We start from the raw sequence: 16,542 nt of genomic DNA, 5'->3' as shown, positions 1-16,542 counted from the left end.
TGGGAAAGAAGAAAGGGCTACACTACACTAAAAATATAAGTTTTTATTTACCTTGTTTTTACTTATGGCTTTTTTAAATCTTGTTGTTACAGAGGGTTACTCTTAGTATTGAGCTGCTGATTGTGTGTGGAAACGGACGCCGACTCCCTCACTGTAAACCAAATTTACCTTCGGTTACAAACAAAGTAACCTTAGCTGACGTTAGGGTTGAACTCAAACAAAAGCATGTAGCTCAGCTCATAGACAAAGGCATGCAAACACTTGCATTTATGCACAAACACACACTCACAAGCACACACATATGCATGCACACACACACACACAAACTGGCTGGTTGAATATGACAAAGTGAAAATATGCAGCCACATAATGGCACTGAGCAGTGTTTCATGGGCATTGTCTGCATACAAACACACACGCACATGCTTCAAGAGACGCAGGCACTTCTATACACACACACACACCTCGCTGAACTAGAGCTACACACAGCCTATTGATTGCTACGACAGCAGCCAGCATGTGAAGACCGTAAAAGTGCTCCCCATAGATCACTCAGTCAATAACTCAATCTGTTCTACACTGCTAAACAACTATCACAAACGCACGCACACACACACACACACACGCACGCACACACACACACACACACACACACACACACACACACACACACACACACACACACATATACTGAGTGTGCCAACACAGCTGCTAGTTCAAGTTTTACGAGATACTATGTGCATTGCAAGTGTGAGATTTGCATAAACACAGAGCAGGTGTGGTGTTGACACTGATCGCAACATCAACGCAGGCAGGAGGCCAAGCAGGACATGCATACTGCAAGTGGTGAGACATTCCACCTGAACTGAACCTGGCATTCATTCTGCTCTTTTACCGTCTGCATAGTTGATTTTTTTTATTGAACTTGTGAGTCAGGCCACAAATCACAGGTTAATTATCTTACATTTATCAAAGACAACATCTAGAAATCGCATATTGAGTTCTGCATAGGGCAACTTAAAAACATGGCCAAGTGCCGAAAATATGCCCTCATCCTTCTGGACCGTCCCACAATGCAACACTCACCCGCAGTCCTAAACAATCTCTAAAACCTTAGAAAAGATCTCAGTGTTTGGATACTGTTACGCAGTTCACTCTACTTTAGTAGACAAATGATCCAATGTGCATTTTTCAGACCTGCATGTAGTTAAAATTCAGAAAGGAGCTGCTCACCTGCATCAGAGTCTGGAGGAAGAGGATGAAGCGGGACGTCATGAAAGGAGAGGGAAAGAGAGAGGTGGACAAAATGTTACTCACACAGGTATGGCAATAAATAAACTTCACTAGATGTGGACCATCTGCTTTAGTATTAGACATCATTTCACAACCAGCGTCACAGAACTAGGAATTAACTGGCTAGCTCAAAGAAACCTACAATAATTCCAACTCCAGCTTTTTTTTTTTTTTTTTTTTAACCTAGAAAACATTTCCTGGACACCTGTAACATCTCATTATTATTATGTTTTTCATTAGATTTTTCACGCATTTGTTTGTGGAAAATGAGACATACTTTGCATGTCTCATTTTAAGAGGGCCACCCAACAGTTATTGTTTTTTCTCTGCCCAGTCTCTATGTTTTGCATATATTTTGCATACTTTTTTACCATGCATTTTAAAAAGATTATTATTTGCAGTAATAACAAACTAAAACTGAACTAAATTAAATGAAATCTGATTTATTATTAGACATTATTTCCCAACCAATGTCACAGAACTAGGAATTAACTTGCTAGTTCAAAGAAACCTACAATAATTCCAGTAAACATCTGTTTTATCCTGTTTTTTTTTTTTTTTTTTTTTTTTTTTTACCTCTAACACCTTAATCTTTAGCAGGAGGTTAGTGTGCATGCTTTACAGTGTGTTTAGGTTTCAAATGAAGTCAAAAAGAAAGTCCAGTGGCATTAATCTGTGCTCGGTGTATAAGCAGAAGGGTTGCTGAAAAGCCATTAGGTCGAGTACAAAGATGCTTTATGTTTCTGGCAGGACGCCCCGACTTGGCAATGCTACTGAAAGGAGGGAAGGGCCAAGTCAGGCAGAAAAACAGCCACACAGGGACACAGAGGAGTTGAGGAGAGCCCAGTTATGCACGATGCCAATGTTGATACCATCTCAAAACCCACACACATACACACACACACACACACACAGACTAGCAGACACACATAAAGATCAGCTCAGTGGCAGACCTTGCTGTTGGCATCTTATCAGGTAACAGATGGATGATAGTCTGAGCGTGTGATGATAGTCCGTGTGGGTTTTTGTGTGTGTGTGGGTGGGTGTTTGCATGCGGGCAAGCTTGACTGTGTGTCCTCTTTGACAGGGTAAGAGTTCCAAAGAAATGTTTTTGTTCAGCTGAGTGAACCTAAAAATAGAGATATCAAAATCCGCTTTGAGGGAACAGGTGACCCAGTTTTTACCTATTGGTTTGATCAAGAAGAAGAAGAAAAAAGAGGTTACACACGTGATGCAGCTCTAATTATATTGGCAGAAATTTTTGTACCTCACTGAGCTTGCAAAACAGGAATAAACCGTAGCTGGAGTCACGAAACAGACAACATAAAGATGATTCAGAGACGATGGCTGCCATGGTAAGGCTTTCAAAGTCAGTCTATTTTTGAAAGCCATCTGATGCTAAAATAAGATGTGTTTTTGCACTAAAGAGACATTTTTAAATCCAGACACACAGATAAACACACTCTCTTGCCCTAGTTCAGTCTATTGAATTGTTTCTACTGAATTAGGAAGAACCTGTCACACTAAGCAGGATGAAGAAACTTTGATGTGTATGATATTTCAGTAGAAAATCTGTTTCAGCTGAAACTTCCAGGAGAGTTATCTCATTATCTCCTTACAAGACTAAAATACACCAGCATAACAAATGGTAATCATCATGACTCAACTAAAAACCCCCAGTGGAAGATGATGAAAAACAGAGTCAAGTTCTGCAGGTTAAAATACTTCATTGGGGTGGTGTGTTGAAATTGCTGTGTTAAAAAAGAATAATACTTTAAATGCAAAAAGTAGAAAAAGTTTGATGAGCAAAATGTAGCATATCAGCAGTAAGCCTAGAGATGTGCAATGGCTATAAAAAGTATTCACATCCTCCGCATATTCTCATGCTGCAAGTCAAGCTTATTGTTAAAGTCCTTCAGCAGTGTTGCAGTGTCAGAGGGCTTCACAACGCCCACGTTATAAAAATACATTTGGTCTGACAGATTCACAAATTAGGGATGTTTTGGTCTAGTTTGTGAAACTTTTCACCTTCATTAAAATGGCTAAACTATCTCCCTGGGGAAAAAATTGAGCATTATCATGACAAATGGTATTCATACTTGATCTTTAAGGAATAGTTAGACATTTTGAATACATTTTTTATTCCCAAATTGGCCATGATTTCTCTTTTCTTGTTACAAAGTTTTAGATCCCTTCAATGCATCCTGTTAGGATCTTATGATGCAGGCTGCTTCATAACGTCAAAGTGCAGTGTAGAATACATGTACTAGTTTTGAATGGCACTTTAGGCAGGCTAAGATAATAACAACAATGTAACAACATTTTTTATCATCCTTTCATAACTAGCTTTTTCTGTCCAATTTCTTTTTTTTGACTTAAAATGATATTTTATTGATGTTAAAAAAAGCAGAGGAGATAAACAACACTGTTAGTGCCTCATCTGCACCTCTTTGTAGATGAAATTGGAATTATTGTTGTGTGTATAATTATTATTGTATTGGCCGAACATCCAATCCAGATGGACTTAATTTTGTAGCACAAGAATGCACACAAAAAGCCCACGGGAGTGAATACTTTTTATAGCTACAATATGTTTGGAGACAGGAGAGGAAAAGGGCAACAGAGAGGCTGAAGTGAGAAAAACATCGTCTCCCACTGAAGAGGTAGAGCAGATGGATGGAGCACAGAGGAGGAGGAGAGGTGAGAGAGACAGCTCTGAGGGGGAGGAAGAGCAGAGGTACGATTTCTCACCCTCTGCTGGATGAGGGCATGTTTGTGCTCCATGTCCCTCTTCTCCATGGCCGAGTCGATTACCAGCTGATCCAGCTGCACAGAGCATAACACAGTTCATGAGTCAGTGAGATAGGCACACACACACACACACACACACACGGTTACGGCTAAATGAAAAATCCACTCTTTAACACTTAAACACTGTTGAAAAACAGCTCATGTGGACTAGCTGGTTTTGCTTTTGTTCCATCTTAGACTGAAAGCAGGTTTGTATGCAGGTTCCTGCTCTGTACGTTGTAGAAAGCCATTCTGGGAAATGCAGGAAGTAGGACAGAAGCAATGTAAAACAGTGTCTGGACCACAAAAGAAAATTACTACATGTCATCACCAGTTAGTTACGGAGTGTACTGACCATTACAAACTGATAACGCAAACAGTGCATGAATACTTGAGGGTGGGACTTTCCTTTGAGGTTATAATTACTGTTTAAGTTGTGTTTAACGTAAGGGTGAAGTATAAGGTTCATTTTGTGTGCGCTTGTTTTCCGTCACCTGGGCAGCCAGTTTTTTCATGTAGGGGTCAATCTCATCCAAGATGTTGTAGCCTTGTTGGAACAGGGTGTGCTGGGCTTGCATGAAGGACAGCAGCTGGAGGAGACACAGAGGAGATGTGAGCTTCTGTTTGTGATGCTGCTGCATTACTAACCCCACTCCCTCACACACACACACTGTACACACAGACGGTAACGGTTATAATAACCATCATCAATATATGGTAATTGATAGCCAGTTAAACTGTAGTTAATAGTTATTTTACTGTTAACAAACAATGAAATAATAATTAATAATGCCTACACATATTAGTAAGGCTATAATCTACGTTATTTTATCATCAGATAAATGTAGTGCAGTAAATCGTGCGATATTTCACTCTGAAATGTTGCACTTAAGTGGCTCAAAATGTAAATATAATGAAGTCAAGTGCCAGCACCTCCAACTGGACTGCAGTGCGGTGCTTAGTTACTTTCCTCCTCCATGTTCAACGTCACTCATGCTACATTTCTATTATACTGTGCTTGTCGATGATGTGTGTTATGAGGATATGCGCAGAGCCGCATGTCATGTCTCTGCCTGTGTTTAACACTGCTTAGTTATTTTGTGTTTACGTGTATAACACGATTAATAAGAAACATGAGTAAACATGATTGATGGTGGTTTCATTATTTGTTCACAGAATAACTAATTATTAACTTAAGTTTAACTGACTAGCAATTTACTATTTATTAAGGAAGGTCATTATAAAGTGTTATATCAGGGGAGACAAAACTGGGTTACTCACTGCATCAAGGATTTCAAACTTCTTCTTGGCCTGAAGCACATTAATCTGAAAGAGGCAAAGGGGAAAAGCACAATGTAGGCTGCAGTGTTTACCTGGAATAAGTGTCATCCTGAATGTTTAGTTATTTTTAAGTGTGGCTATTTCTGCAGAAAGGAGTGCTCGGTGTTTTATCCACACTACTACTGAGGGTTCAGTCTGTTGGGCATGAGTGCCACCCACTGGACAACTCTGCAAAACAGTCTGGAGTTTGTTTGTGCTTGTGTGTGTGTGTGTGTATATATGTGTGTTTGTGTGAGTAAGTGCACTAGTGTGTGTCCTACCTGCAGCACATAGTCCAGTGCCAGGTGTCTGAAGGCCTTGCGGCTGAGGATGAGGGCCTGTGTGGCCTCCTCGGCCTCGTGCACCTTGTTCCTGGGTGCCTGGGCGTTTTTCACCTGAGCCAGCTCCATGTCCTCCCGCACGCGGTCAAACTGCTTCTTCGTCTCCTTGAACTTACGCACATCCCTGGTGGAGGAGGGCCGAGAAACAGAAAAAGATGAAGACAGACAGAGAGTTAGTGCTTCTATATATTATACAATATGAAACAATTTCTGTCATTCTTCTGGGGCACAATAATGTGTAAAAAAAAAAAAAAAAAAAAAGCACTAAATTTTTGCACTACTCCACAAAGCTTTCTTTCATCTTTCTCTTTAGGCTTAATCCATGTTCATTTATGTCAAACATGCAAGCATGGACCAGGTACTCATGGTGTTGTCGGTGTAATAATGTAACATTAAACAGGGAGAGTGCTGCATTAACTTCCATGAGCTCATGAATTTGCTGGACATGAGGCTTGCATGTTATTGAGCTAAATGCATGTTTAACAGATCAGTCAAAAACATCCTTCCTTTTACTCCTGGCAGCCATATATGTCAGTGATGTTTCAAAATGTGATTGAAACACATTAAGAGAACCTACAGAGAAGAAGTACTGTGTGCAGCCTTACTCAGATGTTTGTGTTAAACTTTAGAAATTTTAGACGGTCCTATTTAGAATGACTTACACTAAGTCAGCAGGAATTTATTTATTCAGTGTCTCCCCCTAGTACCCAAAATGACAGGACACATGTCTGTTGAAGGGATAAACCTGTGATATTCTGGTTATGGGATAGGCCCAAGAATACTTAATCACTGTGATTAATCACTGTGATATGGAGGCACAGTGCTGATAGGCACTACAATATACAAACATGTGTAAGGAAAGAAGACAGGATGAGAAACTCACTCTTTGATGAAGGTATGGAGCTGCTGCTTGATCGACCTCTGAGCCTGGTCGAACAAAATCTGTGGAGAGAGAAAGAGTTAATGATATGACCTTTGTCTGCCAGGCTGTCATCGCAAGTAAGAATTTAAATTGACTTGTCTGGTTAAATAAAGGGTAAACAAAACAACAATAAGTGTATTTTTGCAGAGCACAGAGTAAGCTTGATTAAGCTTGTAGTTGCTACATTTCACCACAAGATGGCAATATGAAGCCATCATTAACATGAAGTTGCAGAGGGAGACAGGAAAGGAGGGGATAGGACAGAGATGTGGACACACACACACACACACACACACACACACACACTGCCCTAATAGCTCCTGATCCATGCCTTGCAGGACTCATGAATTCTCTTGCTTCTAAATGACATTCCTCTTCCTCCCTCCTCCTCCTCCTCTCATGCCTTCTGTCTGTCAACTCTCTTCCACCTCCAACCTATCTTCCTCTTTCTTCTTCCTCTTCCTCTACTAATGGGGAACAAAACTGTACTCTCTCTAGGCAAGAATCAGCATTTCATCTCCCCTCATCGAATGTAGGACACACACACTTCTGGCGGACATGTCATTTAACGTCAGTGTGTGTACATCTCATGTGTTAGTTGTGCTCCAACATCCGGACAGCTCTCTGGAGAAAGAGAGGACCCTTTCATGTTGGGTCATGTGCCACACACACACACACACACACACACACACACACACACACACATACAATTACAAACACAGCCACTCTTTCATGGTATGGAGATGAGTGCTGTTACACAGTAAGGCCGCTGAGCAAACATTGATTATATTAACCCTCACAGAGCCAGCTTTATATCCAAGAGAATATCAGTATAGCAGGCCTATGTGTATGTGTGTGCCTGTGTGCACATGTGCATGTGTGCGCGCGCGTGTGTGTGTGTGTGTGTGGTGGCTATGACAGGGTAAGCAATCTACTCAAGCTAAGACTGATGGTCACTAAGTACGTCTGGTTAAGATGCTGCACAATGGAGCCAAGATGATTCTCATGAATAACCCCCCCCAAACACACACACACACACACATACAAATACACACACACAGAGGCTTAGATTAGATGCTGATCCTATGATATCCACACAAAAACAAACACGGATGCGCGCACACCCTCGCAATGTATGCAGCAATGAGCGCAGACAGCCTGTGGATTAAACTTTCTATAGCAATCGCAGGCACACATAGTAAATAAACATACACAATCAGGATTAGAGGCTTAGTATGTGCATGTGCATGTGTGTACGTGTGAAAGCCTCCGTCCATATGAAGCTCCTGATGACATCACAGACTCAGTGTTTCACAGTGAAAGTTACTCATGTTCAAAAAATATTGTGTATATCTATAAACTGTGTGGTATTTGTCTTTGACTGCAAATCTTTCAGTGACTTTGAGCTACCACAGTGATGTGGGCATCCTTCAGGAAATGTTTTAAATGATCTATTACTTAACCTTAACCATAATGTAATCTTCAACAATCCCCTGCTTGTATTCAGAAAGAACTACTTTGTCCATACTTGACTACTTATGTAAACATATGAGAAATGTCTCCTTTTGATAATTTGAGCATATAGTGAAAATACATACAGTGTCTTTACAAATGGAGACTAGCACTTCTTTGATCGCAGTTACCTGTCAGACATGGATTATGGCTACTGCTTGCAGTTTAAAAAAAAAGTGCTTTGAAAATATTATTTAGCTGTGGGGGATCTGTACGTGTTTTTACTTGGAGATCGCAGGTGGAGGATTGGCATTTTCATCAGGACACTGGATCCTGTCTGCCTGTCCTAGAAAACAGAAATCAATTCCACAAAAATGTCGCTCAATCCATTCCACTCAGGCAGACGTTGGGCCCAGGTGTAAACTAATCCGAGTGTTTCTGTCTTACAGTGCCCTGGGCGAAACTCAACCCAGCCTACACCTTCATTAAATCCTCCAAACATCCAATCCTATTTCCTTAACACACTCCTCCCCGACAGATCTCAAATTCCATGAGCCTCGGTGTCTGCGATTTATAGAAGTCCCATCATGCATCGGTCCTGCATCTATTCTGCATTAGAGCTGCAGAGCAATGAGCCAACCCTTTCATTTTCCACCCAGCAGTCCACCATAGCACAGTCAGCATGTATATGATGGTTACATGAGCAAAAGACAATCCTGCAAAAGATCTGTTTTAGGTTTAAATCCACCTACGTTTCCTCATGAATCTGCTTGTATTTAGAGTGTCCCTTGCAGCTTATGTATTGCAAGCAAATACGTGTTTATCATGTAATGTACTGGGAGATTCTTCGTCTACGTTGTATGTCTTTTTGAATCTGATAAAAGCAGAACAAAGACCAATTTGCTTCCTTTCTCCATGGCACTATCTGCACCCCTCCCCATCCCTCCGCTCATGCTGACTGCCAGACAAGCTATTAGTGTAATTCTTGGGTGTGAGAGTGGAGGGAAAGGCACCCTGTGGTGGAGGGTAAGCGAGGGGAGGGAAAGAGAGAGGTGGTGGAGGGGTGACAGAGAGAAACAGGTGGATACAAAATCTACACAGAAAATCTGCCCAAATCCTACATCGCTACGGAGTTTTTGACTTGGCAGCCCGTGTGATAAGGCGCAATGATGTTATGAAAAGGCGACTACAATAGAAATCTTCACGAATGTAGTCCACAGAAATCCAACAATAGCAAACAGCTGCAAGAGAAAGAAAGAGAGGAGAGAAAATTGCATTGGATTGCTGCTGCTGATGGATCCTATCTAGCGTGCAGACCTTTGATTTGATTTGTAAGGCTCGGGGTTAAACAGACTTGACCCTGGCTGAGTGACAGAGAAAGTCAGAGAGCAAGGGGGGGAGGAACAAAAAATAAAAAAAATGGAAAAAGAGAACAAGGCAGGACAGGGAGATATAGGAAACAGGTGATGGATTGATGAATTGTTAGATGGCTAGATGGATAGACGAGGGAGAGACAGGAAAAGATCAACATTTTTGTAACCTATTTATTGTGTCTTTTTGTGTTGCTTTTCAGTCCAAGCTTTGATGACCCCTAAGTTTCATTTTTTCATTGTGATTCATTTCATCACTCAAAAAGGTAACACAGTAAGATGAGAATAGCTACTCGGAACATTCATTATTATTTTTCTCCTTTTGGTGAGCACAGCTACACAATTTTACAAATCAATCATAGGAAACAAAAATCTACACATTTAGCAGTCAAGATGAGTGAATATATTTCCAGGGTCACAACTGGTAGAGTGTTTAAATTCAGCTGTAATATGGTCATTTCATTGGAAATATGTCAATATGCCAATGTACAGTAAGTCTAAGATGACTTTGAAAGAGACATAGACCTTTCTGAAACATTTCTGAAAGCTTTCAAATCTCCATATTTGTAATAACAGCAGGAACTGCCAACAGCAACAATTTTATACAAATCCAGAATGATGCCATATTATGAAGAACTGAAATTAATCAAAAATGCCATGGATTTGCTGATGGATGAAGACAGGAACACATATAACATTGTTATGGGCTTTCCCTTTAAAACAGCATATTCAAATCAAATCAACTTTATTGTCCCTAAGGAAATTTGTCTTGGGCACAAGTGCTTGCCTTTGCAGATAAAAACAAGCATTTGAACATTGTAGATGAGTATACATTTCAGGCAACAATAAACAGTTCAATTCCTAACCTGATATCTTTGAATTGCCCCCCTTTCTTTCTCTGTCATTCTCTCCCTCATTTCCTTCTTCCTCCCTTCTGTCCCTGTTGTAGCCTTTTCCAATTTTTTTTTTCTTCTTATCTGGTTCACACATGCACACACACACTCACCATACACAAAACACTACAATGCACGCTGATATCACTGCAGCATTTCTGTGGCCATGTAATGCCTCTTATAGGCCCTCATATCTGGTTCAAATTAAGGGATGTACTGTGCATATTGCATTGCGTTTATACGGTACAATTTGATTCTAAAAGGACACTATGACATTTTACATATGGTTCTGCTATTTTGACAATGTTTTGACATCAGCTTTCAGTTTCAGATTATCACTTAGTCACCTGCAGTCACCTGTTTCCATCAAGCTGCTTCAGGTTTTTGACACTATGTGAAAATCTCTGGTGCAGTAAAGAACCTTTCTGAATGTTAATAAAATGTTGAACTATCCCTTTAACCGAGGAACTGCCATCCGGCTTCACAAACTTGTAGCACCATCTCAACAAAGAAGGAGATTTCAGAGTCACACTTAGTCATGAGGAAAATCACACCAGAGTCATATGCATAAAACTAGTGTGAGTGTGTCTCTGTGTGTTTTTGTATGTGTGTGTTGTGTATGTGCATTATATCTTCCATACACATCTGGTGAAGCATGTGGTTTGAATCAGACATGCGCATGTGCACTGGTCCGTGTGGACAGATTCACTGTCACAGGGTGAGGTCACACTTAAATAACGTGTGTGTGTGTGTGTGTGTGTGTGTGTGTTGTGTAATACAGGGCCCAAGAGGGACTTGATGTCTGAAAAACATTAAAATGCCGCAAGGACTTAGGCGTGTCCAAACACCATTCTACCTTAACCTCGCGACCATGTGCGTGTGTGTGTGTGTGTGTGTGTGTGTGTGTGTGTGTGGGTGGGTGTGTGTGTGAGTGCCTTACCATGTGGTAGTTGACGATCTCCTGGAGGCTTTCTCCACACTTTTCAAGGCATTCCTGCAAAGTTGAACACACACACATACACAAACAGTGTAAGTATAGGACTCCATGTGAACATACTCTCTGTGGCTCTAGAGAAAGCATATCGCTGTTGATTCCACACTGATGTGGCTAATTATAAAGCAGCTAAAAATGTTTCCCTGCACAATGTCAGCAAAACTGTAGCAAATACGCACTGGGAGATGATGCCTTTGAGAAATAATGTCATCTGATCTAGAGGTGCTCGGGGGTGTGTACTGATAGCAGTACAAAGATAAAGCGGCGTGTTGTCAGTGCTGTTACTGATAATGTTTTTTATTCTGGTGTTTTTCTTGGCTTTTACAATAACTGTCCTCTCTACTGATCTTAATTGGTGTTACCTTGTCAATTTCTCTTATATGTTGTTTCTGTGTATGTGTGGATAAGCATATGTTGTGTGCTTGTTTGTCTTTTTTTCCTAGTGAAGTCTGGAGAGGAGTCAACCTGTGTTGTCTCTATAGGTGCTATAGGATCCAGAGCTTTTCCAGAACTGAAATACCAAAACCAAGAGCCCTACATGTGCAACAACAAAGTTTTTCACATAGCGTCAATAATAGTTATAGATCCCTGAAGAAAGTAATTTGTCCAAAATGTCTAAACTACACTGAGTGTTAACTAATAATGTTAAGACTCTGACCAGCAGTGAAAACATTCTGCCTCCACTGCCTCAGTCTGAAGCTACAAAGACGATACCCACACTAACAGGAAATACATTCCAAAAGTTTTCCTTAAAGAAAACCATAAAACAAGTCTCAGATCTCTGTGCTTCCAGCCATGTAAACTGTTAGCATAAACATCTCCTGTCTGCGTGCAGTCACATCTCTCGTGCTTGGGACAGCTGGACAGCTCTGTGCCTGGACAATACTGTTTACACTGCTCCACTATTATATTCAAGTGGGGAAACGCTGTGGAATGCCCCGGCAGAGGGTTGTGATAGATGAGCAGTAATTTGCTGAGAATCCGATCCCGGCTCTGTGTGGGGTCTGTGAGTTTGTGTCTCTAAAACATCCTGCATTGAACGCACTGTGCAATTCTACCAGCAGGAAGGTTTTTTTTTTTTTTTTTTTCTAATAGATGGGACTTGAACTCATGTAATGGCCCACAAAGAAAAGCTCACAGATATTTATTTTCCTGTATATTATTTAAGCCTTGATTTAACCAATAAAAGCCAAACTGAGATTAAAACCTCTTTTTCAATGGGGTCCTGGCCAAAATACAGTCTTTACTGTATGTGATAATAAGAGCTGAAACAAATATTTAATTTTGTGCAAGGTGCTAACAATCTTCTCCTCATTTCCTTGGATTATATACTGAGCCATTATAGAAGCCCTCCACCCACTGCTTGCTGTTTAAGTTGGGAATTCATGTAATGGGACATACAAACACGTGATTTGGGTTGATAGTGCTCCACATTTTTATTGTAATGTGACAATAAAAGACGCAAGGTTGTCTGCAAACTCACCGAGATCATCTCCTCTTTCTTGCACTGCTGGGACAGATCCTTGATGCCATTAACAAAGAGCTTGTTGGCACTGGCGTAAGCCCTGCCAGCCTCGATCATCCCACTGCATAGTTTCACCAGCTGGGGAGACAGAGGAAAGCGTCACTTTAATTACCCAACAAGAATATTTTCGGATTAAAGAGTAACATCTTTCACATAATGCGATTCAAAGATATTAATAGTCACAGTGGTGATGCCAGCCTAACAAAGCTGATGTCTACTGTTATTTACACACAGAATCCAGGGCACTCAAAATTAGAATAATCCTTATTTTAGCACTAAGGGCAGTGCAGGCATTAATTAAGAGAACGTACCTAGTGTAAGAAATGAGAACTGACGATTAGTTAAGCATTTTAATTAATGTGTTAATGGATAATAGTCTAAATGAATGACAGTATGGGGAACATGGTCTGATATCTAGTATGTTGGTACCTGTACTCGGACCATACAAGCTTGAGAATCTGACTAAAAGCTGTGTGTGTGTGTTGCCAGGTGCAGACAGTTCTCAGCAATGCTATGTACTTCACATTAAACACCACATGAACCGGCAACCATTCCTGTACTTTCCCACTTACTGGTAATAAGAGAAGCTATCGAGTGGTACGCTGTCATTACAACTCTACTGGTGCAGCTGTGTTTGTACGAGTGTGTTATAGAGAGAAACACAGTACATGTATGTGTATGTGTGTGTGTGTGTGTGTGTGTGTGTGTGGTGGATATGCAAAAAAGAGAGTGCAGAAAACCTTCAATTATCCCTTTAGCTGAAGGAGTTCCCATGAATGCCACCATGTCACCGTGGTTTACTGGTGGCTAAAAGCAAAACACGTACCAGCGCACAGGCCAGAGAATAGAAATCAGTTGCGAGGGCCACATGTAGCCTCACGTAGCCTCTACAACTGCATGACTGAAATACATTTGTGTTGTGTCTGTAAGCGTTGCTGAATTGAGCCTGTGACTCAGTCATGTGTGGATTTCATAACACACAATCCTTACACTCTGTACGTGCACACACATGCATAGTCATCAGGCTCAATGCAGGTCATACAATACACTGTGCTGTATGTGCATCATATGCATGTGTATGTTCATGTGTTAATGAGCGACACTGATGTGAATCCGCACACAAGAAAAGCAGCACGGGTGCCTGCTGTGTCGCCGCTCCCAGGCTGGTCTGACAACATATCTGTCAACATATCGCCTGATAGGGAGAATCTGATCTCATTGTGTGCTGCGCTGAGCCCCCAGGGTCCAGGCAAAGCCATTACAAGTACAGTATATCTGTCAGGATTTGTCAGTAAATGGGGTGGAAGAACCACGGGGGTCCATCAGAGTCAAAATGCCACATCTGGTGCCACATGTCTCTGTGACAGGCCTCACCATGTTAATTGACTGAAATAGTTACAGTATATATTCACTAGTGGTCTAATTGAATTGAACTTGTGAATGGGCAATTTAAAAAAAGAACACCGATTATAAGAAATTATAAATAAGTATAATTAAACGACTGACGACAAGCGAGAAATAGGAAACACTCACGTTTGGGTGAAAATATCTCGAAAATGCATAGCATAAGATGGCAATAACATCTGATGCATGAAACCAAGCAACCTTCCAGGATGGTGTTGTGAAATTAATCAACAAAAAAGCTGTCTTCGATAGATTTAGATTTGGCCATAAAACAAATATAAATTAACCAACTCATTGCAGAGTCTGTGGTCCATCATGCATCAAGCAGGGCTGCTTTTGCCACATTTTTATACCTTTTGGAAAGAGGACGGGCTCCACGGAGAGAAAGGCCAGTGTGATTGGTTACAATACAGAGGAAGTGATGGAGGACCAAGGAAAAGAGACCCTGCTATTTGGCAGGAGGGCCATCGTAGGGGTCCAAAGTTGAAAACACATTAGGAAATCAGGGATTCACAGGTACATGGGAGACATTTGGATGAGAAATACGAGAATGTAATTTTCTACAAAAATGGTTAATTCCACTACACAAACTAGCTGCAGTACTGAATTCATCATGATCAACAGTAGGGATAAAAGCCACTGAACAGAATGGAGCATTTCTCACTGGTCAAGACACTCAACAGCGTATGGGTTCAGCTGTCATCGATCTCATAAATGTTCTCGGCTAAGTGCTTTCAGTGCAGCCGGCTAGTTCCACTCCCCAGGAGCCCTGCTGCACAACCAATTGCACTGATGGAGACCTTTCACCCCGAAACAGGTCGGCTTTCAAGGGCAGGGGTTCAAAGTTCAAAACTGGGCTGTGACATCTTGGGAGCAGAAATAATCCCCGGGTGGGGAGGTGAAGGAGCATGTGGTGGGGATGTGGTGTCATCATTGGTTTACTAACACAGGTGTGGGTCTATTGTTCACTCTGAAATACAACCTCAAATAAATGTCACAATCATCTAAATAGCTTGTACATTACTGTAGCAGACTTGATTGATCATGTTGTTATTGTTCCCTCAGGCTGCCCGAGACAAATTGCGACTTCTATTTGACCATGGGAATGAATTTTATTAGCTGACCAGGCATTAGAGGAAACAATATCCCTTGTTGGTTGGAAGACAAGACAGAGAGTCTCGACCACAAGTGTTTTTGCAGTGTGAAAGAAGGGGAAACGCTCCAGGATAACATAAAACGGGCAATTTGTCAACTAAAAAGAGAAAGAAAGGAAGGTAGAGTGAGCGAAATGAAAGGCTGTTTTATACGGTAAGTACTAGGTTCTGGTGCTGACAAACTGCTACCTCATCCTCTAAATGCCCCTCCACTTCCCAGTCTATTAGTTTATCTCCAGAGGCATCGTCTAGCTGCTGCACCTCAGAGGCTTCCTGGATTACATTAGACACAGCTAGCCATTCATTCTTTATTCACAGCCAGCTTTAGAAGTAATTAGCTATATGGGGATGACGCAACCAGGCACTGCTTTAGCATTGTATCTATTGCTATGACCTAATCTTGCTAATGATTTGGATGATTATTAGGTTAATGCAGTATTCATAAATGCTTAAATGCTTAAAACTGCATCATGTGGCAATGATATACTGACAAAGAAACTATACAGATGTTACAATAACCCTTAAATGAGCCCGAAATTTCTCCATATCACATAAGGCTACACTGTGGGATATAAAGCTGCTTGTGCTCACTGTGTAGCAGCATTCACCCTCATCAAAGATGAAAGTGCACGTGAGAGAGAGAGAGGCAGAGATGGACAGAGAGAGATAGATGGACAGCTACGCGGAGGACACGCTGATCTTTATGTGGAGTTTAGAGAGAGGGGTTTGAACATGTGTCCTTTTCACACGCCACATTTAATGCCTCTGATACTGCTTACTGTGGACTCTGACATAACATCTGTCATCTGGTGGTGGCTTTCATCCAAAGTGCTTTACAGTACATGACTGTGAATAGTTGCAGTCAAGGGCGGCCTGTAAATTAAATCCCTAACTTCCCACCATTACTGCTCTGCCAATGAATTATAGCTTTTTACAAAATACATAAATTTTTGAGGGTGTCCTTCTTCAGAAACATGATGGGAGAGACCCAATCACAAAACAGTTAAAAGCAGAGATAAATGGGTCGCACTGGAGTTTTGAGAGCCACGAAAATCTACAAAAACGGCCTCTTTGCAATGTCCTG

General features: G+C 41.1%; 1 protein-coding gene across 5 annotated transcripts in view; it reads right to left on the bottom strand.

Moving 5' to 3' along the window:
* The window catches only part of LOC115359113 (arf-GAP with coiled-coil, ANK repeat and PH domain-containing protein 3-like), a 68,291-nt gene that overhangs the window by 21,497 nt on the left and 30,252 nt on the right, over nucleotides 1-16,542 (bottom strand). For all 5 annotated transcript variants that reach the window (XM_030051441.1, XM_030051443.1, XM_030051445.1 and 2 more), the window contains exons 3-10: nucleotides 12,859-12,978; nucleotides 11,322-11,375; nucleotides 6,628-6,686; nucleotides 5,685-5,868; nucleotides 5,365-5,409; nucleotides 4,578-4,673; nucleotides 4,045-4,119; nucleotides 1,234-1,245 (exon numbers count right to left, since the gene is read on the bottom strand). In XM_030051441.1, the coding sequence (XP_029907301.1) occupies nucleotides 1,234-1,245; nucleotides 4,045-4,119; nucleotides 4,578-4,673; nucleotides 5,365-5,409; nucleotides 5,685-5,868; nucleotides 6,628-6,686; nucleotides 11,322-11,375; nucleotides 12,859-12,978 (645 nt within the window). The remainder of the gene's footprint in view (nucleotides 1-1,233; nucleotides 1,246-4,044; nucleotides 4,120-4,577; nucleotides 4,674-5,364; nucleotides 5,410-5,684; nucleotides 5,869-6,627; nucleotides 6,687-11,321; nucleotides 11,376-12,858; nucleotides 12,979-16,542) is intronic.

Source organism: Myripristis murdjan, chromosome 5, assembly GCF_902150065.1.
Source record: "Myripristis murdjan chromosome 5, fMyrMur1.1, whole genome shotgun sequence".
NCBI lineage: Eukaryota > Metazoa > Chordata > Actinopteri > Holocentriformes > Holocentridae > Myripristis > Myripristis murdjan.
The sequence above is the reverse complement of the archived record's forward strand: the minus strand, read 5'-3'. Positions and strand labels throughout refer to the sequence as shown.